The sequence below is a fragment of the Strix aluco genome, chromosome 1, assembly GCF_031877795.1.
Source record: "Strix aluco isolate bStrAlu1 chromosome 1, bStrAlu1.hap1, whole genome shotgun sequence".
In the NCBI taxonomy this organism is placed as follows: domain Eukaryota; kingdom Metazoa; phylum Chordata; class Aves; order Strigiformes; family Strigidae; genus Strix; species Strix aluco.
The window spans coordinates 126,699,739-126,724,480 of NC_133931.1; the positions used below are offsets into that span (position 1 = coordinate 126,699,739).

Sequence of the window (24,742 nt, forward strand, 5' to 3'; positions counted from 1 at the left end):
CATGATTGCTGTGAGATTCCAAAAGTTAAGGACAAAAAATTAATGCGATTAAAAGAAGACATTTGTAATAATACTGCACATAGTTTAAGAGGTCATCAAACTGCTTTATTGAAAAATATATTTTTCCCATGTATTTTTTACACTTTCAGTTAAAAATAAGTAAAATATTAAACTAGAAAGAAACAGTATCATTTTAAGAATTATTTGAGATTCCTTTTGCCTTCTGTTGTCTGTGGAAGCTATTTAAAAGTCCCAGACCTTCTATCCAGCATTATTTAAAGAATATAAGGATAATTAAAAGACTGTCAATATTACAAGGATTAAAATCACCACCTGGAGAAGGGGAATTTAATTGAAAACCGTAATTTCCTTCAAAGTCCACATGATGCATCTTCAAAAATATTTTTGGGTAACATTTAATAATAGTATTATTCTCTAGAAACAATTATTTTAAAATTTAAAGTGGAAAGATTCTGCAGCTAGGCTTATATCCAGCAAATCATTCATGGACAGACTTTTAGAAGGGAGAAAATGCAGAGAGAATACATAATTTTGTTGTTCTAATTAAAAAGAAAAGTCATAATCAGTTTGTTTGCACCTAATTAATAACTTCCAGTTTTCTCTGAAAAGAACAGAGTTTTAAAATTACTACTCTGCTGAAAAAAATCTGAATTTTATCAAGCTTCCCTATAAAGCAGGAATATTTATTCATTATTCTTACTTAAAAGTCAACCACTGCTTTGGATTTCCTAGGAGTATTTTATCAATTTTTTCTTGAGATATGCCTCTAATTAGCATTTTAGGAACTATATTTTTAAGGATATGTGAATATCCATGACCTCCATATTTCATCAACCTATTCTTAGTGTGCACATCATGAGCGATCAGAATTCTGTCTTCATAGCCTTCATCGATCAGCATACGAATCCTGCAGAAGTAAAAAGCATACCCATCAGTGAAAGGTTCTCACTCTGCAACAGCACAGAACTGAGCAGGATAGGCATTTTTTTACATTACTGTACTGACGGACTGTATTATAACTGAAAATACTTATTTTTAGGTACTCAGAAGACATATTCCTTATATTTAATTGAAATTAAAGCACATATTTTATTGAATGAAAAAAAAAAAATTTCTGAAAACATATCAACCACCACACATCTCATAGTAGAGAGGGAAAACTCTTTCCAGCTGCTACATGACTGTGTATTTCCAGTCCCGTTAAGTCCACAGAGGAATTCAAGAGCTTTGGCATCACTGAGCATGGGACACGGGTTATATATACATGACTAAGTAATAATTTCTTACATAAACTCCTTCTCAGCAGGTTAGTTCTTGCTGCTGTCACAAAGCTAGTCCATTACATTTGTTAATGACCAGACTGCATGTGGCAGGTCCTTTAAGAAGCCTGGCTCAATTACACAAATACTTCTATGTCTTTAGTTAATTCCCATTTAGCTAAACAGGTTAATAAAAATTTGAAGCTGTCAGCATCTTATTCCATATAGACAGTTACCATCCAAACATGTTTCAAAGATAAATAAGACAGGCATTGCACAGTGCTAGCATATGCCAGGAAATAAGAGGAGTTAATTCGGCAGCCCAGCTAAACAGACTTGGCAAAATGACAATAAGTCAGCTTGGAAAAAGAAGCAATCCTTCTGGTCACTCCCTTGTAGTAAGTCTGCTACAAGTCCTTCTGTTCCATGTTTCACTCACCTTAATCCCTCGTTCAGCTCATTTTTTAGAATCCGATTGGTGGGTGCCTAAACTCCTGTATTGCGTGGCTGCTAAGTTTCCCACTAAGCTTCAGTTTAGTTTGGCAGTAGATTGCAGCATTCAAGTGGCAGAGATGGATAGTCCAGACCTAGAAAGTGCTTGTTCCTCATGAAGGCACCCAATTCTATGAGTTGCCAGTGCTGTGAAGTTCTAATTCTTACCTTCCCGACTGTGCTTTGATCAGCAAGAAAGCAAATACTAGTTTTTTAAGTAACCACACTATATCTGAAAGCCCTTACTGTCAGTTTTTATTACAATTAGTTATGAGGAGATACATGTCACAGGATCAAATCAATATGGGCAGCAGGAAGAAGGCAAGTAAGATAGAACTTGGTAAAATATTAGCATCTTTCAAAAAAACACCGTAAATAGTGCCATACGGTGCACAACACTATGTATATCGTAGTATTACAACATCGCAAGTATTTTGTCTAGATTGAAATACAGAGACCACAAGCCAACCAGAGAGTAAGAGCAATAACACTGGAGGGACTAAGTTCTTCGCTGACCAAACATCTTCTTAGAATCATCTCCTTTCATATTTGGACTAATTTCATGGGTTGGGGAGGCATATGGGTCCTTTATATTCCATATTCATTGCTGGGTTTTGCTCATTCCTATAAGTTTAGTTAGTACTTGCTTCTGACTCAAAGACACCATCCCTGAAAAAATTCAGGTTTTTTACTTGCATTGGCAGAAGATTGCATAAACTGTGTTCGAGTAGGTATGGCATGACTACAGAAGTTTATGTTTTGAATAGACAAGACCTGAACATATATTTTCCATTTAGTATTTTCATCAACACATTTAAAGGTCAATTTGATTTCCACCTCTCTGGTGCTGTTAGACAAAAAAACCCAACCCTAAGGAGATAGCCGCTGACATCTTATGTCCAGTGTGGATGCACCAAAAGCCCAACAAAATCCATTTCATGGCACTTCAAACTCAAATGCACACCATGCAGTGAGACAAACTTTTTGTATTTTCTTCCTGTAAACAGCCTGCTGCAAGAAATACTTGAATGCTAGAGAATGTAAGGAGAGACATCGGTGGCTCAGCAAGTATCATGGATGGAATGAAAACTTTGCCATGGTTGAACAAGCACTTGTTAACCAAGGCACAGTCCATTCCTCTACATGTATTCCTCACAGTGCTTCTGTACATGCTGACCTCCCGTGGTACAGGAGAGGGGAGGAAGCGTAGGGGAGGGGAACAACTTTACCCATTCTAAACGTGAAAACTGCGGATTCATTGCAACAGTTTAAAATACTGAGTGCAAGACTGAGAGCCCTGTTAAGAGAAACGATTTCTAGTGTGAAAAGCAGCAGCAAACGCTTGGCAGTAAGTGGAATAGTAACCACGGCTCCTTCTTAAGAAGAGAACAGTCTGAAAACAGAGCTTAGTTTTGAGGTTAATCTGACAATGTGGGGGAGGGAAGCTATGTCTGAAATGTAAGCGAAAACTACAAAGTTACTTCATTAGTGATCAGGGATCATAAAATCTTTCTCATCAAGGAGGACTAAAGAACTGTTTATGACTCTGGAAGGAAAAAAGACACAGGCAGGATGGCACCCCCACCCCTCAGAAACGTGCCACTTCACTGCACATGAACACTGTGGACAAACAGCACCGGAGGATCACACCTCTGGACAGAGTGGAGGGAGTGAGATGCTCATTCCCAGCTGATCCTACCTGTCTCAGACAGTTTCTGCAAGGAATGCATCTCCTTGGCAATGTGTTGTGTTAGCACAGCACAACAGATTTGCTGTGCAGGTGAGCTGAGACTGCACACGCTGATGAGAAGCAGGGAAGAGGTAGCCTGCCAGCGGGGCCAATATTTTCACATTGTGAGTGTGAGGAGCGTGGGATTTTTGAGGAGACAGGAATCTCATCCTTCAAAAGAGAGAAGGGGCAAAAGGAGAGGGGGAGGAGTGGTGATAAAGTGCTTGGAAGAAGAAAGTCTGGTTTTCATGACAGAAGCACAGGATCAAATCCACCCAAGACAACCAATGAGTTTTGCTGGGTTAGCACACTGATGAGGAGATGTAACAGGCTCAGATGATGCTTAGCAGCAGCACCAGGTTTCCAGTACTGCGTTTCAAACAAAAGTCAAACCCTAACATCAATCCAGTATCTCCAGCCTTTTTTACAGTCTATATATATATGCAGTAAATGATAAAATTCAACCAGATCAGCATGGAATTAGGATAGAGGATGAAGTTAAAAAAGCTCCTGATCTTCTTCTCAAGTAACTTCCTACAACACTATGATTCTACATCTTCCTTTGCAGACAGAAGAAATTATACATGCTGCTCTGAGAAGATGTGACAGCAGCAGAAAAAAAAAAGTCATTATTTCAGTATGAAAAAGGACAATTGTGAACAGCGAGTAGAATCACTCCATGATGCCCTTAAAACAAGTACCAATAATATTCCTTTGTCAGTGGCAATGCTATAGCTTAAACTTCATGGAAGCAGATACCTTGCGATTCTTTCATTGTCGCTCGGCATGTCAATATCAGGATGGAACTGATAATGAAGAAATTCTGTGCCAAATAGGTCATACTCTAAATAGCATCCAAGTTTAGCAAATTCCAGAAGTTTCTTTGTATCAAATATGGTCCTGAAGAAGATATATAACACAAAGTCAGCATTGTAACAGAAAGAAAAAAAATCTCATGGTATGAGGATAGGTATTTTGTGACCTCCTACTTGCAAGGAACAAAACCAATAATCTAAAATTTAATTCACCCTTTTGAAAAACAGGACTCCTGTTTGACACATGCAACTTCAGCAGATTGTCTTTCTCACATTCGTCTGGGACTTCATGCATTAAAAAAACCAAAACAAACCCAACTCTTCCCCCATGAAATAATGAAAACATTTATGATAATCTTTATATGGAAACAGGAAAGTTACTTACTTCTGATATCACTAACCCTCTCAACAGACAACCTAACAAGGAAGGACATTTAAGGAGGTGGTTAATTCATAGTGACATTTAAAAAAAAGACAATGGATTATTTACACAAGACAGATTTACTTTCCCAAGAGTTACAGGAGACAGCTACATCCAGGGCTTGTTTCATCCATCACACACCGGTAATACACAACTTTGTCTTTAGTTTCTATTCTTACAGTGATGTTTCTGGACTGTCATTACAACAGCAATATATCATTGTTTGCACTGGGACCTGGCCAGAACGCCTTAAGGAAACGCTCTCACCAAAATATATAATGGCACTGTGACTACCTGGGACATGGGTTTTGCAGCAGATTTGAAAAGTGAGGAAATAAAGCTACTAGAAATCTATCACTCATTTGGAAAAGAATGGCAACTGAAGTAAGAGCTCTCTGAAATACTTTTTTTTTCTTGGAAACATTTTAACCAAGAGTATAAGCTATTCATAGGAAAACAAAACTACTCAAATGATACATTATAATTTTACCTTTATAACCACATTTTTTTTTTTTCATCTAAGGAAAAAACAAATTTCCACAAGCACAGCACAGTTAACTAAAAGGGCAGTAGCTTAATTTTTTTATTATTGCAGATATTGATGTCACACAGTAATTTTACCCTATACAATTACATCACAGTCTGTTGCTATGGAAATGACTCATGTCACAATTTCAATATTATGACTTAACAACAGGACCAAGTAGGAGGAACAGATGGGTTGAGAGAGAGAAAACCCTTGTTCAAACAAGCCTGCCATCAGCAGGAGTCTAAGACTTGCCAACTGTAATTAATAAAAAATGTTATTTTAAAATAAATGTTACAGTTTACAGAGATTGAACATTTATCACCAAATGAGTTTTCAAAGTGCAGAGCAAGAGAATGGGTTATTTTAGATCCAGCCCTGCTCAGTTCATACGGAGATGGCAGCCAAGAGTATTCATCCTGTGCAGGTGGCAAAAAACACCCAACACTGTATTTCAGAATCACAGCCAGAACAATTTCTTTTTAAAATTATTGTTAGTGTTGTGCTTTTGGGTGCTCTGTCCCAACGAAGAGCAGGAGCGCTTAATTTTATCAGCCATTGGGTCCCCTTGTAAAGCACACGGATGTAGCAGCAGCAGCAGTTCCTAGCTTGAATTGCTAATCTCTGCTGGAATTGGGTGTCTGGGCAACAGGTGTCCCTGAGCAGCCCTGAATGCACGGAAAAGGAGATGGGTTACAGGGAAGCATCTTATAGTTTGGACCTCATCCATAAATCAATGCAGGGACACCCACCAAACCATTATCAAGCAGGCATTCGTAACAGTTGCTGTGAGTTTTCTAACAAAAGCTACTCAGTTGAATGAAAGTTGATCTCTACCAAGATACCTTTATAACCTTAATCCCTAATAAATGGCCAAAGCCAAGACTCAATAGCTTTTGCTTCCCAGTTTTTATCTACACCAGTTTCACTAAGGACACTTGCTACCTTTCGTTCTAAGGTGCTAAACAGCAAAAGATGGTAGCCAGCATTTTAGTTTTATCATTTGATTGTAAATCCACCTTTGAAAACTACCATTCTGTCTGTGTCAAAAGCAAACATGAAATATGGAGCTATGTACAAATTTATCTCACATTTAAGGGACTGGGATGCTCCCACGTGGATTCTTCTCACTGGAGGAGACTTAAAATGTTAAATCACATTGCAAAGCCAAACTTCACAGTAGTTTAGAGTCTATGTTATAGCAAGTGCCAACCTGAATGTGTGAAAGTAATGATAGAAGGAGTACAAGGAAATGTCATATTGTGCATCAGCGGCTGTTAGTGAAACTGCACCTCTGTCTTGACTGTTTTCCTACTTATATTGCTTATTTTCCACCAATAAATCATTAAATTCAACAATTTACAACAGCGTATAAAGGTAAAAAAACATAACTGGATATTTATGTTGTATCAAAATGGTTACGTAAGTACTGATACCTGCAGCTTGCCCAGTCCTCTTTCATAAAAAGATTTGAGTAACCAGTTTTTCTTTAAAAAGGAGAGAAAAATATAGCTATAGATACAATGGAATGTGGGTAAATACATAAATCAGGCCCATATCATTTCTATATAATCAAATATAAATAACATTTCATGGCACTGAATTTTATGCTCCTAAAATCCCCAAGTAAAACATTGAGCTCTGTGTGAATACAAAACACCTGTAGCTTGATTTGCAAGCTCTTAGAGCCTGTAACCATTAGAAATTTGGAGCACGGTGCTCTTGCCTGTATTACACTCACATTGAGGGCAAACAATCCAATTGCTGAGAATCACATGACCACAAACGGTCTCTATTATTCAGCAACTGGCCAAACTGATCAATGCTTGGACACTTTCCAGCTCACCATGAGCAACACAAGGTCACACAAAACTGGTTTGGTAATAGAGGCTGTGTTTCTATACTGTAGAGAGAAAAGCATCCCAATTCCTTTCCATGTCTGATGTGAGGCTCCTGGTTTTTGGTCTCAAGGAAATGAAAAGTTAGCGCTTTGGTCTATGCTAAGACCATCCAAAACACAACTGGGTTTTTTTTAAGCAATATTTATTCTGTCTGGTAGCAGAACGTCAAAGATCTGCCTTCTGCTTTGATCCAGAATCCAGCCAAGTCAAGCAGTTCTCCATTAGCTTCTGTGGCCCAGTTTTCAAAAATGCTGGGAGCCCCGCAGATTCCCACCCCATTTGGTGAGAGCTGCTCAATGTCCAATGCTTTGTAAATACAGGGATTTGTGCAGGGATATGAATTAATGGAATTCCCATTTTTTAAAAATGTGGCTACAGTTGTTCCTAATCTCGCTCCCAGGCCTTCAAAGAGAGCAATTAAAATCCCAAAATACCTTTATCAATGTGAATCTAAAAGCTGATCCTGACTGAAGTGCTGGAAGCTGATCAAGTTCTCTGTAAGCAGTTATTTTTAAATCAGTAAACTTGAAGGTAATTCTTCATGTTATGATCCCAGCGCACAACAGAAACCTAGCTATTTGCAGCATAGTTCCCCAAAACCCCAGTGGGTTGTGGCAATACTGCCAGAAGGACAGCAGAATAGTCTGCTTACCTGTCGAGGTGAGACATGACTGTCTTTGAAGCATCAGCCCCAGCTTCCTGCAGAATGCGGATAATCTGGAACGGTGCATCGCTGTTCCTGCCAGGATGGATGATCACGGGGCACCCAAGCTGTGACTGAGCCTGTGCTGTTGCCTGAAGCACTCTGTGTTCGCTCTCAGTCAAAGGCCAGGAGCAACCTATTTCTCCCACTACACCACATTTGATGTTAGTCCCATCTGCTCCATTGAGTATCTCATCAACAATAATGCCTGTAAGCTAGAGAACAGGAAAATGAGATTTTTGGTTATTAATACTATTTGTGTTAAATAGCATCAAATTTGGCCCATGAACACCGTGCTAGTTATACTCCTGAGGTCTTTCTGAACTTATTTAATTAACAGTTGGGTGTGTGAAAACACTGCAGTTAAAATCTGGTTTCTGTCAACTGATGTTATGCTAGCCATTCACTAAGACCAAAATAAACACAGAAGCAAATCAATTTAACAGTATCCACTCACACGGTTCTCCAGGTTTGCCAAGAAAGCTGGTTTACATATAATTTGAACACTGATTTAGACTGAGACTAATTTTTCTTTTTTTAAAAAAAGTCAGTTTATCACAAAACCTGTGCCTCACACTCCTGAATTGGCTCCAGAAACAATTCAACGTATTATCTTGCGAAACAAGGGATCAGAGAATAAGGAAATCTTGTCACTCAGATAGGGAAGGGAGAAGCTCTGGCAAAGATCCTGAAGAGACAAGTTTAAGGCAAATCCTGCTTGTAGGAATGCCAATGTAAAACAACAGGACCTCTGTTGACTTCAGGACTAAAAGAACAAAGCTCAGCTGACAAATTTACAGAGTCAAAATTGGCTTACTTTTAAAATATTCATAGGCAAAAAAGACATCAGACTCTCCTAATAAATGCAGCTTGTTATAAACTTTAGTTTTTCTTTTCCAGAATAGGCCACATATCTTAAAGCATACATTCAGAATTGAGAGCACAAAATGGTACTGATGATGACCACCTAACTCTTTGGCCCTGAATGTTAAGGAAATTGTGATTTTAAGGGAGAATAAAGCGAGCAAAGGAAGAAGGAAGGCTTGCAAGCAAATTCAGGAAGCCAAAAAAACCCAAAACAATTTTCAAATAAATCTGTAACTTATCTCTACTCCACACCTTGTCTCCTCAACAGCCTCATACAACATATTGGTAAATACCCAATCTACACACAAAAGTCAGTCCAAGCTATTACAATTATAGTAGGCTTCTGCCCAACGCTTTATCCTATGATCACACACCTTTTGCTTCATGTATAACCAGCCTACCAACCACTTCTGTAGACAACCAGATATAGAATTCACTCTTCTCCAGAAGAACACCTCTCAAAATATTCAAATTGTCTTTGTCTAATCAGAAAACATATAATCATGTCAAATTCACTGGCACATGAGGAACCACCGGTTATCACAGATCAGTCACTGTACAACCCCTTCTAAGTAACTAACTGTTTTCTGGACTGGATTAAGTATTGATTACCTGCTGAGAACAGGACATCTGTCGGTCTCCAGCAATCCACCAAATACAGAAGGGAAACCTTTGCCCCAAGAAATCTATTTGTATCAAATTTCAAGCAATGGAAGAATATTTAGGAAAAGTCATACTGTTCCATACAGCTTGGGCCAGCTTGGGTCCAGTGCAGCTGGTAGCACTGCTCAAGTTTTTGCCATTGATTTTTAAAATTAATTTGACTCATCTGTAAACTGTGACAGATTTTTAAAAAAATTTCTCAGCTCTGTTCATCCACATTCACAGCGTCCTGCCTTGGAGAGTTCCCCTCCCTCTTCTCCCTATCATCACATATTCTTAATAAAAGATGAATGAATATTTATTATCATAGGAGTACATAGGGACCTCAGTCATTATTAACAGATTGTCTTAGGCACTGTACAAACAATCTGATGTAAACTCTGCCCTGAAAAGTCTGGACAAATGGTAGAGAAGAGAGATAGAACACACAGCCTGAGCAGAGCAATGATTTACAAGCATCCTATAAATATTGCAATTATTTATGCTTTTTACAAGAATTCTGGGTAATCTCATTGAGAAACAAGTAGCCAGAAAAAGAGACAAGAGGCAGAAGGGATATACTCCTTCCTTAAAAACTGTAACAAGAACAGGATAATTGGTGTTGTACCAGATGCCCACACATGAAGTACTTCATTTTCGTTTTACTGTTGCATTATAACAAATCCCTGAAAGAAAACAGAGCTTAATAGGAAATGCTGATAGATAATCCCAGCACACACAAATAGTGCTGGTTCAGCTATAACACACAAGCAATAATGCTGTTCCCCAGTTTTTCACGATGAGAGCTTCTAGATTTCATCTATTTTGCTGGAACTTCTCTCCAGCTTTGACTCAGTCAGGGATAATTCATAGGAGAGAGACACTGAAGCAATGGTTAAGACTTACCTGCTCCACTGTCATGGACTGTGTTTGAGAAGAATGAGTGGAATCCACATAAAACCCAGCCCCAGCAATAATATGGACTCCAGTTTCTTCAGCAAGTTTCTTCAAAGTGTTCATATCCCGACCAATTCCTGTGGTTGTGTTTTCCACAATTGTCCCACCACCTGCTGCTTTAAAATGAAACAGCTCCTCCTTCACAGCATCTGTTTCCTGATACAAAAGAAGGTTTTCTTTATGGCTGTAGGGATTTTGCTTAATCCAAAACAAGTTCTTCATCTCAATGGGCCCATCAGACAGAGGCTCTTGGCCTGGAGAAGGTGGACAAAAACAGCTGCTGTAGTTCATAGTCAAGTGTTCATGAGTCAACGTATAGCCAAGGTGGTCTGGCTCCACAGGGCCCAAGACAGTCTGTGCTTTCCCTCTCAAGGAAGGCATTTTTCTTCAACAAAAGGGAAAAAAATGATCAGATTCCAAGAGTCTGGGAAGGAAGAAGAAAGGAAACAAAAACATTTCAGAAACAGCAAACCTTTCTTACACAACTTCTGAATTCCATCCTCTCTCTCACGCACGTACCTACAAGCTGTGTGTGTTCCCTGGAATGTTCTCAAACTCTATTTCAAGTAGAGTGGACAATATGAAAACCAAAGCATTTATTTCACCCAACTGCTCTTGTATCAGTACTCTAGCAATGTAAAAATATCACATTCCAGTACAAGGAAATCATCATCATTTATTGTGCCATAGTCAATATCACATTAAGATAAGTGTTTCCTATTTAATAACAACCACTGTATGTTCATTTAGGATTCTCTGCTCTTCAGCAGCTGTCAAATTTTGTCAGCTTGAGCCACCAGATGAACATACTTGGCATCAAGGCTGAATATTCCTTACTGGTACATTCAGTTTATTTATCTGTCCTCCAAGATTCACTGTGCCCCCCGCACGCTGAGGAAGCTGTCCGTGTTTGGGCACCTTGTCTGCCCCTCTGTATGAGGAACGCAGGGATGGGGCTAATCATCTGCTCCTTCGGCTTCAACAGGGGCTCAGGTTCTCCTGTCAGCTGCGCTGTGAAGGTCTGGAACAGCCCAGGACAACTCCTGACAACAGCTGCTAAAGATACAGCATGGCCTCCAACCAGCGGGGCAGAAGCCAAGGTGCTTCTCCCATCAGCTTCATTGGCCAAATATTTTACCAGTTAAGAACAGACCTTAACCTAACAATTTATATGGCTCATCCTCTAAGAGACTTTTTCCTTCATCTTTAACATGAGCAAAACGATGTTATTTCTCAAAACTTCAAACGAGTCCTGACAAAGATAAACATTGTGGCTACTGTCTGCAGTTGGTTCATGTCAAAGGCATCTGCCCTGTGCAAGACTGGCCTGACTCACTGCAGGTTAGAATTAGCCACAGCTCTCCCCATGGAGATTTTGGGGTATTTTTTTCTTTGGGGGGCAGGGGTGTAGTCTTTTTTGTTTATGTGCCATATTAACATTAAATATAGCTGACTACCCAGTTCATGTTAGATCTTCCTGATGCTAGTTGCAAAGGCTTGAGGATATATAGTTATAATCCCTAGTCAACGAAAATCATCAGTTATGAAACAAAATACATGTTTAATCATGTCCAGAGGACAGGACTAAGTAGAGCATGCATTATTGATTAAAGAGAGAGGTCTTTCCCATTTCTGTCTCCCTTTTAGTGAATAATATCACAAACATGGGGATGTTACTGGTGAAGCCCTCAGAGGACATTTTCCTTTTAACTGCTAAAGTTAATCTACCAGGATGACAGAAAAACTGGAATCTGAAGGGCACTGAACTCTACATATCAAAGGGCACAAAACGTCAAGATGTCTTTGGGGATACTTTCATCTCATGAGACGCAGTCATTGTCAGAGTACCAATGTATGAAAGTGACCCAGCCCCTGCAAAAGGAGATATCACCTGCCTAGCAAAGTCTGTAGTGCTGGCAGTTATTTTAGTATGAAAACTTGGTCATCCATAAGAAGGAGAAAGGAGTGACCGACTATGTTTGCTTGCCTTGTGTAAAAGCAGACTTAGGAAGAACTGTTCTTTTATGAATTTCATTTCTAGACTACTGTGTTGACTTGTTTGAAAAGGCAGAAAAATAATTACTCTCATAGAAGAGGCTGGTGGATGATTAATATAATGATTTATTTTTTGCCAAATAAACGAAGTGCATGATTTCAGAAAATACTATTCTTGAGCAAATAATTAAAAGCAAAATACCTGTCTTAGTCAGAAACTGCTGCTAGCTGCAATTAAGCTGTCCAACCCAGTCACTAATTCCATCCTTGAAGAAAGCTGGTGTTCTATAGATCAACCCACTATTTTGGAAAAAGTTCAATGATCGGAGTCATTCTCATATGCACAGCAAAAAGACTAACATAATTCTAAGATAATTGCACTAGCTTTGCTTTTTTTTTTTTTTCCCCCAACGTTAAATATCTACACTCTGGTATTCAGTAAAACCCTGACAGCATAAAAAGTGGTAACTACTCTCTGCATTGGAGACACACTTTTCCTTCCCCATGTTCACTGACAATTTTCAAATCCATTTATTAAGTTAGGAAAACAAATATATATTTTTTAATGTAATTACATATATAAGTATTGTTCTTTTGATAAAATTTGACACAAATCGATTAGAGTGTTTCCTTAACAAGTTTCTACTTGAGTTTTTTAGTTATTTAATAGTGCAGTTAGTCAAAAAGGCCACTCTGATTGAATGTAAATTTTTGCTCACTTTCAGATTACTACTTTGATAAAAAGTTGACTTTCAACATTTGTTCCCACTAATTCCCTTCTGACACAGTTAATTTAGATTACCCTCAATTAATCTGGCCTGCCCACTGCGAAGACCTATGGTTGCATGTGTGAGATCTTCTTATAGCCTGAGGCTGCTGTCTTCTGATTTATAACAGCAGGAAACATCTAAAATTACCAGTTTCAGTGCCAGGTTTCTCTTGTAGCAGACACCAATCTGTTGATTTTTAGACTCTAGATCTCAGATTATAGCACACATACAGAGTTTACAGAACCAATGCCTGCTATTGAACCTTTTGACTGAGGCCAAGGATTTTTATAAATATAAGAAGCATCACAAAACCAGAAACTGACACAAACAGCATTTAAAGTAGGCCTAATTTTATCTGCATGAAAAAATGATTAATATTAATGTCTGCCTGCTTACTAACACAGTTTTAGAAACCCACTGCTTTTAATAACGAAAAATATGAGAAATAAAGACAGCCAACAACCTATGACTGGAATTATTTTTAACACCACTGTCCTGATATCTTCCCTACTGTCATTTACCCAGACAGCATGCCCTGATTATGCTATAATGATACATTATTCCTAATAAGATTCACCTGATGGAACCAGAATTTAATTAGTGTCTTTAAAACAGATTTTAGGTGCAAACAGCTTTTAAATGGAATAAGGACTGCTGCTTAATTTAAGTATGTATATGTTACTACAGAAATCAACATCCATGTGCTTTACTAATGACTTGCATGCCATGTTTTACACAGAACTTTCTTCTGAGAAAGTTTCTTCTTTCATACACCCAGGACTGAATCCATATCAACTCATTTAGCCATCTAAAATGATGTATATCTTCTACAGAATAATTGTCTAGATCATTTTCATAGCGGAGATGGAAAGACATATTCATAGGCAACTCATCCAGCCTATTTTGAATGCTTGTAGTAGGACAGGACAGTCACTTTCTGTAATATTTGCCTCCTTCCATGGTCTATGGAGGGAGACAAGAAACAATCCTGGACAAGTATATTTTAGATGGTCCTACATAAGATGTGTGAATTACATTTCCTGAATCTTAACCCAGTCTGAGGGGAGGGGGACAGGTGCTGATTCCTATGAAAAAAGGTAAGCAGCTAGGCTCTTACCTGGCAGTAACAGGTATTTTAGTTTTGGAAAACACTAATTTATGCTGTGGTATCACCAAGGTGGTCCTGCATACACCAAGGCTTCTCTGCTCCAGGTGCTGTATAGAGAAATAAATGATATTACCTGAATATTACATAATCAGATAAGAAAAAGAATTAGAATTACTTTAAGATATAACCAAAACTTGTATTATTTCACAACAGCCTTGAAACAGTATCTTAACATTTCTGTAATGAACTCAGGACAAATCTTTACAACCACCAATTGTATGGTGCATAAAATACGACTCTCACCATTAGCCAACTATTAAATACTGGTGAAATAAATATTTTTTTCTAGAGGTATTGTTAAGAGAAAAGAAACTTGCTGCTAAAAAGGTCATGGTACTGCATTACTGACTGGTAAAAACTCTACTGAGTTCAATAGACGTTTTGCTTGAATACTGATGACAAGATTTGTGTTTCCGCTTTTCCCATCTGAAACTTGTGCTTCAGTCATTGTGTCATTTTAACGGTCTTGTAATGGGAAGTCTCCCTAGGTTTGGATTAGTTGCTTCCTACAGTAATCTCATATTGCTGAAACATTATAATCGCATAAACACAGTTTCCACATGCTAACGCTGCATTTGTTTTGATTCGGTAAGCACATTTTAATGGTATTAGCACAGATTCTCTCTAGACTTGTAGGGGAATCATTTTATTGCCATTACATTACAATGTGAGATTACAGTGACAGTAAATCCAGATTGCTGTGACACAACATTTACAAAAAAGCATAAAGAACGGCTGAATGGGTATTTATTATATTCAGAAAAAGTTAAACACAGCTGCCATTTAGAAACAAGGGCTGCCCTAGATGCATCAAGAGCATTGTAAGAGGGTCTTTGCTTTATAACCATGCAGTCCTAGGAGATGTGACATAGTGAAGGTTCACTATATATTTACAGATGGAGGAAATGCTTTGAGCATTCAATTCTACTGTGAGCAACCTCTACAGAGCATGGAAAAGCCCCAAATTAGAAATAGATGACACATCTGTAGTAAATTACCATTAGCTAGTCTATGCTGTGTTATTTTACCATTTCCCACATGTAAACATTTTGCAACAAGGGGAAAAGTTAGCCAGATGGAGGGGCAGAGGGTAAGAGAACACATGTAGACTATGTCAGGAAGAATTTAAAAAGTGAACTTCCTTCTCTTCCCCCATGCTTCTGCCAACTCTGTAGAGGTTTACGGGATGGACAGAACTCAATGCTGCCAGCATGGTTCTTCCTCTTCCACACCAGACAAGCAAGTTTTCTAACTTCTCTGACAGATGGGTGCCAGACCTACTTTACCTTCTTCAAAAATTTATTCACAATTGCTAATTACTGGCCAAACATGCCTGACACCCAGCTCCTTCTCACACACTGGTTTCAGTTTTGCTCATGCAGAGCATCAGGGAAGAACAGCAAGAAGGGCTGTGGAGCAGAGTTCGCCATAGCTGGCTGGGTGAGAGCAGCAGTAGGACTGAACTCGCATCAGCTCCAGGACAGATACAGGCTTATCTGTCATTTAGCCCAGCAATTCCCTCTGCGTCAATGTCTGCAAAAGTGTCCAACACCCTACGGCACCATACTCCTACACGGGAGCACCGCTACTCTCTACTCCTACTCTCACAGCACCGCTACTCATCTCTGTGTTACACCAGATAACAGCACATCTCATATTGCTTTTGGGTTATTTTGCCCTAGAAACAGAATTTGGAAATGGGGTAAAAGTATTACGAAAAAATGCAGGTTTCTGGGCAAACTCCTGTCTCTTCTGCAGAAATGGTAGATAGGTTTCTCTGAAGGTGACGTAGATTATTCTCATTAAAGTCCTAATTGTTTTTCCCTATCTTCAGAATTGACATTGGTCAGAAGGCACATTAATCTTTTTCCTCTCCCAGACTGGAGCTATGAGATTATCATGATTTGCTGAACTTCAAGCTAACTTGGAAAAATGAGCCATGGAAAACAATCACCTATTCAGAGGCAGTGGGGGTTTTTTCCACTACCTTCATACTCTGTTAATTAAAGAACCAAATAAGTATCATGACAGTTTTTCATAGTGTGGCCCCTTGCCTAGTGCAGAAGTGTACTAAGGGGACAAGGGCACACTAGTACTTGGATGAGCATCAACACTGAGGCAAGACCTTGTGTCCTAAGGATCGATGCCACATGTGAGATTTTTCATGCCTTGACTAAAGCTCTTCTCAAGAGAGGAGGGGAACACTTACGGTGCCTCTCTCCTACAGGAGCTCCTGTCCAACCCCACACATATGCATATGTTGCCAATCTTCCCTTAATGGGGCACCTGCAGTTTCTCATCTTTGGGTGGCTACATTTTCATGCAGCAAGTACAAATGTCACCAATTCAGGTATGTGTAATCTCTCAAGCAGGTAGAAATTGGCCAACAGACTTGAAACCTAGAGAACTGTTGGGGAAAATATTAAAAAAGCATCACCTATCCTTACCTTGCTACATTCTTCCTGAAACACTGTTCTGGAGATACTCAGAATAGTGGGTTAATGCTGTGGCCTTCAACGACCTACCTCTGGTCCCCAGACCATTCAGAAACATGTATTTCCTTAAGAAGCCAAGCTAAAAGAAATGCTAAACATTGTTTTTCACTAGATTTTCTATATATGCTTTGAGCAACTAAAAAACCTTTACACTACAGAAGTGAGAAGGGATACTGAAAGTAAGACTTCATATAAAGTTACAATATGTGCTATAAAAAAAATTATGTGAGCTTTAGCCAAGCCTTAGATAATCCCACCATGATAAAGCAAAGTCGAAGCAAAAACATGCATGTATACACACCACAGCAGTTACGTTGCTTGAGTGGCACTGGCAGCGTTCTACAATCTAAAAGCAAAGTCACTTAAATTTTAAGAGAAATTTAAACTATTAAACATAGGTGAAAGGCAAATATATTGATTCCCTGCCCTCAGAACTTCCAAAAAGCACACTCTGGGGAGAGGAACTGGGCAAGTGAGAAACAAAGCTTTTAAATGTTGATCTGAAAGGGTAAGTGAAAATTCTCACTGCGTATTCCCTCCGTTGCTCGGCTAATGGCAGACAGACCTTCCAGCTTCGCATGGTTTGAGGGTCACATTCTTGCTGTAGCTAGGCTTTGAGCCAGACATACATAATACAGATTTCTTCCTTACAGTTGAACAGCCACACCAGAACACGGGGCAGCCTCTCGTGCTGGTTTCACGGTATGGCCATACCTCTGGGATCACAGCAAGCACATATGATCTGCACGTGACCACATATGCACACGTACAGTGATTTGCCCCAGAGGCAGAGTCTAAGCCACTTAGTATGTAATACTCTGCACAATCTTTTTTTCAATTTGGTTAAAGTTCAGCTGTTGTGAACAGAATAGTCAGACTTTTATTTTACCGTATTTCTGTGCGGATAACAGTCTCAAAATCTAGGCTTCTCCGAGCAAAGTCCCAGTGAAGTTTCTCTTCCTCAGAGAGGTCTGAGACCAACATCCCTGTAAGTGTTTTTTCATCAGCATCTCCTTTAGAAGAACTTCAGGGGATTTTACATTTTGGGCAGCTTCCAAAATTACTCTTGATAAAAGGTCAGATCAAAATTCTCCCCTAGGGTCCAACATTAAATTAATTATATTTTACACGCACACATGGTGTTTTTAGGCCAAAAATCAGAACTGAAGTCAAATTATGCTATATGCAAATATGGGCTGATAATACATTTGTATTCTTAAGCCTAAAGAGAATCATATTTGCTTCTCATGGGTGCTGGGCTACAAGCACATACTACCTTTCTTGCTAGGAAAACAAGGTAACAGGGAAAAAGTCCATGCTTTTCAGGAATGCATGTCCAGTCTTCATTCCCTCTAAATTTCAAGTTTGAAACAGCATACATCTAACTCCACCCTTACTGTTATTCTCATTGAATTTGTTTTCTCTTTAGTTAAGGTCACATACGCTTAAATATTTTCACGAGCTTAAATATTTCAGTAAGCATGCTGAATGGGGCATTATCACTCACTTGTGCAGCACCATCACCAAGACCCACACCAAATGGATCTTTACAGGCAGAAATAAAGAGAAAAGGAATGGAGGTCTAAGCACCAAAGAACAGACATCATCCTTGTCACCACACAAACCTAAGCAATGGAAGAGTGATGTTCATTACTACCTCCTGATCAAGACTGGACATTACTAGCTAGAAAAATTCAGACGAATGAATCCCAAGGTCAGCTTTGCAGCAGAACATACCAGTCATGGATTGACTAAGACCCGTGAAGCCATGCATGGTGGAAAACAGCATGGAGATGGGCTTTAGTGGCTCATCCAAGATCACAGATTGCAGCAACTGGGATAAGCAGGGACTTCCAGAAAACCACCTTCTTTACTAGTGAGTGGTGGGTTTAGATGCACAGAACTAAATTCAGTTTCCCACTACTGCAGACAACTGTATCCCAAAACTTGCAACCAATCTGAAGACCCACTGGAAAAAAAAAGTACCCCAAGAAAAGCCTTCAGTTTCCACTGTGACTGTTCTCCATGGCTGTCAGGAAATGGAAGCCGTATGCCCTTCTCAAGGTCCACTGCTGGTCTAACAAGAAACTAGCCCACACAAGAAAAGTTAATGTAAGCCAAGGGAAAGCTTAAAGCTGATGGGTATAATTTATGGAGTAATTTTTTAACTTAGAGATTGCCTTTATAGAGTCTGCATGCTTTGTCAGTGGTCAATGACCTCTTACTTGTACAACTCCTGTTGTTTTAAGTTCTTACCCCCAGCTGGGTACAATAGTGGAACAGCAGGAACAACCAACACACACAAGCTGACAAGATTGTCAGGTCTCCTGCATATCCTTCTGCTTTCTTTCCAGGTATTGCTGAATCTTCAGTCTTAACAAGAACTGGACACAGAACCCTGCTACTGTTTTGTCTTTTTGTATCACAGAATGTGATTATCACAGTACTTCTGAAAGAAGATACAAACTCAGTATCTTTGTCCCGGAAACTATTAATTATCTGTTTTTAAAAAAATCCTTGCTACCCAGTCTAAAGTGAGTATCAAAGAACCAAGTCCTGCAATAAGTTCACAACTCACAAGAGTCTGAGCAGTAAGGCTAGTTGAACATTTCCAGACCCATCTCAAAATGACCCATCTGCCAGAAGGTACACAAATTAAAGCAAAGAAAGACTTAAATTCATTTCCTCTGGTGACTAGTCCTCACTAGAGTGACTCTGGACAGGGCAAACACAACTGTGACATAAAACAATTGTCCTTTTACACTTTGAGGCAAGAGGTGAAATCCAGAAAGAGCAGAAAAAGAAAGCACCTCAGCAGGTAACATGCCACTCTTCTTTGGTCCTCCCTCCTCCACAGAAGTTACTTGAGGAAAAACCCTGTGGCTTTGGCTCTATGCAAAACCAAGGTTTCAGAGTATCTTTGAGAAGAGTGATCCTACATGTTTCTTAGACCTGACTGAAAAATTGTGATTTACTTAAAACTGTCATGAAAGAGATGATGGTGGTGGTCTTTCTTCCTTCTTTCTTCCTCTTACCCAAGTAGTTAAATACTTCTGAAACATATCCCAGCCATCGCTAGGATAAAATGCCTTTCTTTGATTATTACCCACATATGTATTACTATCAGACCAAAGACATGGCCACTGCTTAGAAAATTCTGAGGAAGCTTTTTAATTTTTGACCAGAAACTGGTGCTAAAGAACAAAACCCACCCTACCAGTTTTGAGAAAAAGATGAAACTTCTTTTCAGAACTAGGGGGATGTGACACTCCCTATTCCTCCCAGTACAGCTGGTAATGCAATGACTTGTGCATTCTCCAGAAATACAGAAGTCCGAAGTTCAAAACCGCTTTGAATCAAACCAGGAGCCTGAACCTTAGGTTGCCACAACCTACATGGATTTCTAATCCTCTCCCTACTAGAGAGCTGGCCAGTCTGATATAAGCAGAAGTCTCCTTTCTCTGTTGTCATGAAACCTTAAGAAGTCAGTTTCAGCCTACTAAAATATGAACCTTGTTCAGTACTTCAAGTCTGAAAGACGGAAAAAATACTTGAGATCTACATCAGTGAAATAAGAAATAAAATCCACAGAACGTTCAGAGAAATAGTCCTTTAATAAACACAGAACTCGTTGGTGCCATATGCTTCACTATATACTGATTTTCGTATGTGAGGAGCAAGCTGACAGCTCCCTAACCACAGAGGGAAGCTGTGACACCTGTTCCTGCTCTGCCATGCATTAATTTATTTAAGTTAGCACTGGTCACCTACATGAAATGTAATTAAGCATCTGAATGCCACTGTTACCACCTTGGATTATAACTACAAAAATTCATGTGATGATGGTGACATGATGGCAAATATTATGTTGTTAAATTCCAAAACATGAGAGGCATTCATAATAATAAATGACACTTATGTAGTCTTTCATATAACAATCCCAAAGTACCTGACAAAATGATACAAAACTACCTGTTAGAAGCATTGCTTTACCCATCACTGAAACAGAGCCCCCAAGCAGAAAGAAGCAACAACCTTTAAATGCTACAGAACATATTACAACAGAGGATGTTGAATAATGCATCCAGTATAAAGCACTGGGGAATTCCAGACAAGCAAAACACAATTTTCCAAAAGCAAGTGACCTCCGGCTAAAAATTTGTTTCGAATATTCAAGTTATCACAAGCCTCTGGCATACAGAAGACACCATCCTTAACAACTAACACACCTAAAAAAAAACCTATTATACCTACAAGTTTCTTAGAGATCATATATACATTCAAATACTTGCTAGGGCAAAAGATGCTTGTCTTGAGTTCCTCACCAACAGGACCTGTATGCTTCACCTTGGGGCCAAGTTCACCACAACACAAGACCTACTGCAGAGGGATTGCCAAACACCCAAGGCCACTGTTGGGCAGTGGCCTGGCTACAGTGCTGAAGCACACGTGGCAGAGGTGACCCAAACCTCCCTCTCTCAGAACCAGCACCCCACTCCACAGCTCGCCAAACTGGTGCAAGGAAAGGAGAAAGCGGGGCGTCTGCCGCAACTGTGTCTTGTAAAGGGCAGCACACCTCAGGCCAGGGAGAAAATGCATGGTGTATGGAACTCAACAAGGCTCGCAGGCAAGTCCGGGGCTTTGCTGTTGAGCCTTGTCAGGCTTAAGCAACTCTGGAAGCATCTTGAAGAGGGCTGCGGGTGCTTCCAGATGAAGAGGCAGCTGAAGGCAGGCTTTGACGGTCCCGGTTTTGGATTGAGGCATTTGTTCCTTCACAGAGCCACCCTCGGGGACTGACAGGAGAGGAGTACTAGAGAGGACGTCGTTCCAATATTTAACTTGTTATGACTGTACAAATATTAAATAGCAGCACTAGCATTGCTGCACTCACACAGTGAAGCCCTCCTGAGCTCGGGGGTTATAACGGCTGATAACTATCACCCGACCCTGTGAAGCGCCTTTCCAGAAAGGAGGCGGTGTTCATCGCCTCAATCTCCACACCTGCCGCGGCTCTCCCTGCAGGAGCCCTACCCGCCCCAGCGCCGCTGTCCCGGCCGCGGTCTCCTCTCTCGTCCTGCCGCCCCTGCCTCAGCGCCCTTATCCGCCCGCAGCGGCGGCCCCGAAGCCCCGGCGGCCCCGAAGCCCCGGCGCCCAGACCTGCGCTCCCCGCCACGAAGCGCCAGCCCGCCTGCCTCAGGCCTCCCGCCCGCCTCAGGCCGCCGCCTCCCGGCGCGGTCCCAGCCCGCAGGACGGCGACGGGCGGCCCTTGCCCGCGGCCGCCACTTCCCGCCCTCCCCGCCTCAGGTCCGCCCGCCCGGCAGCGGAAGGGGCGGAAGCAGTTCTCGCCCCTCAACCCGCCGAAGTTTCCCGGCCCGGGCGCTCGTCGGGCCGAGGCCGTTAAGGGCGAGCCCGGGACGGGTCTGAGCCGCAGGAGGCCGCGGAGCGGCTCGGCGGGCTGAGGAGACGCGCCCCGGCGCCCCGCCGCGCCCACCCACCCGCTCGCTCACCCCGCGGGCAGGACCCTCCGCCGGCAGCACGTCCGCCCCGCCGGCCACGGCAGGGCCCCCCGGCTAGCAGCCCGCCGCTCCCGCCCCGCTCGGGGCGGGACTTCCCCGCTGCGGCCCGGCCCCGGGGACGGGAGCAGGGCGGGGAGCGGCCCGGGTGCGAGGGCGGCGGGGACTTTGGAGCCCGGGGCGGCCCGGGCGAGCGGCAGGGGAGGGGAGGGGAGCGGAGCAGCGGCCGCTGGCTCCCTGCGGGGGCCCGCCCGGGTCGGTGCCAGCCGTGGGCCCTGGCGCTAGGCCCCCTCCCCGCCGCCCTGTGTTCGCGCTCCCCAGAAGCTCCCGTGAGGGAGGTGCAGCAGCGTTTCGTGCCGGCGTTGGCTTCAAGTACAACTGGGAGTCGGTGAATGAATGTCGGCATCCTGCCTGTCCTTGCTCGTCCCCCCTGTTTACACAGCAGGGAAGAAGTTTGGATCCACTGAGTCATTCTGGGGGGTTGGGAGATCGCGCTGCATGCTTGGGCTTGCAAGAGGCAGTTGTTTTTTAATTTGCCCTTGCAATGCAAATAACTGGGAAGGTTAAAGAGGCGCTTCCCAGTATCCATAAACAAGGTGACAGTGACGATGATTCTGGATAAAAACGCAGGTGCAAAGTATGAAATGAAAACAGAGCTGGCACCAAGTTCTTACACTTTCCACCCAGGATCTCAAAAGTGTCTTATTTCCCTGAGGCTCACAGCATCCTGTGTGGTACTATTCCATTTTATAGAAGGGTAAACAGATGCTGGCAACGTGACTAGCAAAGGCACAAAGGACGGTGAACTCTCCCAGCCCTCACACACAGCCAAAGCTGCAGCAAAGCCACTCTGTGCATTGTACAGACATGTTACCTGAATCTGGGAAGGGGACCTCAAGCTTTTCTGGGAGGAGTACTTGCTGTTCTCATTGCTATCAGTTCTACTTTGACTCCTTCCCTGTCCCCATTCACAGAATCACAGAATCATCTAGGTTGGAAAAGACCTTGAAGATCATCTAGTCCAACCATTAACCTCACACTGACCATTAAACTGATTCGTACCAGGTTGGGGCCAGCAATGGCCCTGCATCCTGCTGTGCAGTGTTCAACCTGCGCTCAGCGCTGCAGCACAGTGCCTGCGGATGGATTCTGGTGTGCTTTGCCTGTAATACGGCTGTTCTTTGCCTGTGGGAGATGGATCCTAGCTTTTATTCAGATCCCAGATAATCCTGTGATGCAGAAAGTGAGTGGGCAGAACTGGGAATGAAAGCCAACGCATGCTGATGCTCGGGCCTTTTATCATCTATCTTACAGTGAAGGACAAAAGTGGAGGTAGTGGATGAAAAATGAGGAGGGTGCAGAAGTAAACAACTTTAGAGAGGTAGGAGGTAAGAGAAAGTTGTGCTTTTATGAAAGTGATGGAGAAATGGAATTTTGGCTTAAAAAAAAAAAAAAGAAAAAAATCATTGTGAAAATACTAGACCTGAAGGGTACAGTCCACAATGACTGACGATATTGGTGTGGGGAGGGCTCAACTTTTAGGATCTCAGCCAAAAGGGAAATTACTGCCCAGCAAAGGGAAAGTAAGGATGAAGAAGGTGAAGCAAGTGAAATGCTTGGGATCTTTCAAATTAGCAGCTAGTCATCACGTATATGCATCAGGGATTAATACAGATAGATGGCTATAGCTAAGGTGCTGGGCTGGTTCCAGTCATCAGCATCACTCGTCTTTACTTGGTTCTCATATAAAGTCAAGTGAGTATGGGTCCTGCAAAGATTAAGTGGAGATATGAAAGCCTGTCATTTGTAATGCCTTGTATTTCAACATGTTCATATTGCTGGGCAATCAATGCAGGAGAAATTATGTATGAGAGCTATGTTAAAAATAGTCATGCAATGCTTTATGGGACATCATTTGTCACTGGCCATATCAAACCTGTTTTGAAGATTTGCGATGAATTTTACATAAGGCCTGCACTTCTACATCTCTTTTGTTTTTTAAAATATAAAAGCAGTATTAAAATTTGGGTAGGTACAAAGTAAAACCATATTCAGTCTGCATTTTTATACACAGAATGAGCTTCTCTTTAAAGCAATCTTCACTATGTCCAAATCAAAGTAAGGTACTATATTTTTATTTTTTATGTCCTTGACTTCAACCTGCTACAAAACAGCGGCTTGTAAACACAAAGTAATGAGACTGTCTCGTTCAGACCAAATGTGTAGTGAACAGTGAAAACAAGTCAGCAGCTGGCAGAGTCTATATGTATGACACTGTATTCACAGTTTAGGTGATATATAACGTTATGTAATGTATCTGGCATTTGTATCCCCTTTCCCAGGCCTGAAAACCAGGCTGTGGGCTTCCTAGAAATGTTGAATTGGTTACTGTAGTAAATGGCTCATGAAACTGGGGAAACAAAACCCCCAAAAAACCCCTCAGCTATGTTGCCATACAAATAGCAGTG

General features: G+C 41.2%; 1 protein-coding gene across 5 annotated transcripts; it reads right to left on the reverse strand.

The window, feature by feature from the left end:
* Positions 1-83: 83 nt before the first annotated feature.
* Positions 84-22,386, reverse strand: PTER (phosphotriesterase related). Of its 5 annotated transcripts, XM_074834792.1 has the most exons (7): positions 22,269-22,386; positions 14,216-14,313; positions 12,531-12,628; positions 10,283-10,757; positions 7,817-8,082; positions 4,261-4,401; positions 84-928 (listed from the first exon to the last, which is right to left on the reverse strand). In XM_074834792.1, the coding sequence occupies exons 4-7, from the start codon at positions 10,712-10,714 to the stop codon at positions 718-720; spliced, it is 1,050 nt and encodes a 349-aa protein (XP_074690893.1). In that variant the 5' UTR covers positions 10,715-10,757; positions 12,531-12,628; positions 14,216-14,313; positions 22,269-22,386; the 3' UTR covers positions 84-717. The 5 variants fall into 5 exon arrangements, with proteins under 5 accessions (XP_074690893.1, XP_074690875.1, XP_074690883.1 ...); XM_074834774.1 differs by lacking the exon at positions 12,531-12,628; XM_074834782.1 differs by lacking the exons at positions 12,531-12,628; positions 22,269-22,386 and adding an exon at positions 17,288-17,306.
* Positions 22,387-24,742: the final 2,356 nt, after the last annotated feature.

What these genes read in the sequence shown, in the direction of transcription:
- PTER (XM_074834774.1), bottom strand. Translation starts at nt 10,714, where the DNA reads ATGCCTTCCTTGAGAGGGAAAGCACAGACTGTCTTGGGCCCTGTGGAG. An exon ending in AGTCCATGACAGTGGAGCAG is followed by an intron (nt 8,083 to 10,282) that starts GTAAGTCTTAAC and finishes CCTGTTCTCTAG; the next exon opens with CTTACAGGCATTATTGTTGA. An exon ending in GACAATGAAAGAATCGCAAG is followed by an intron (nt 929 to 4,260) that starts GTATCTGCTTCC and finishes TTACTTCTGCAG; the next exon opens with GATTCGTATGCTGATCGATG.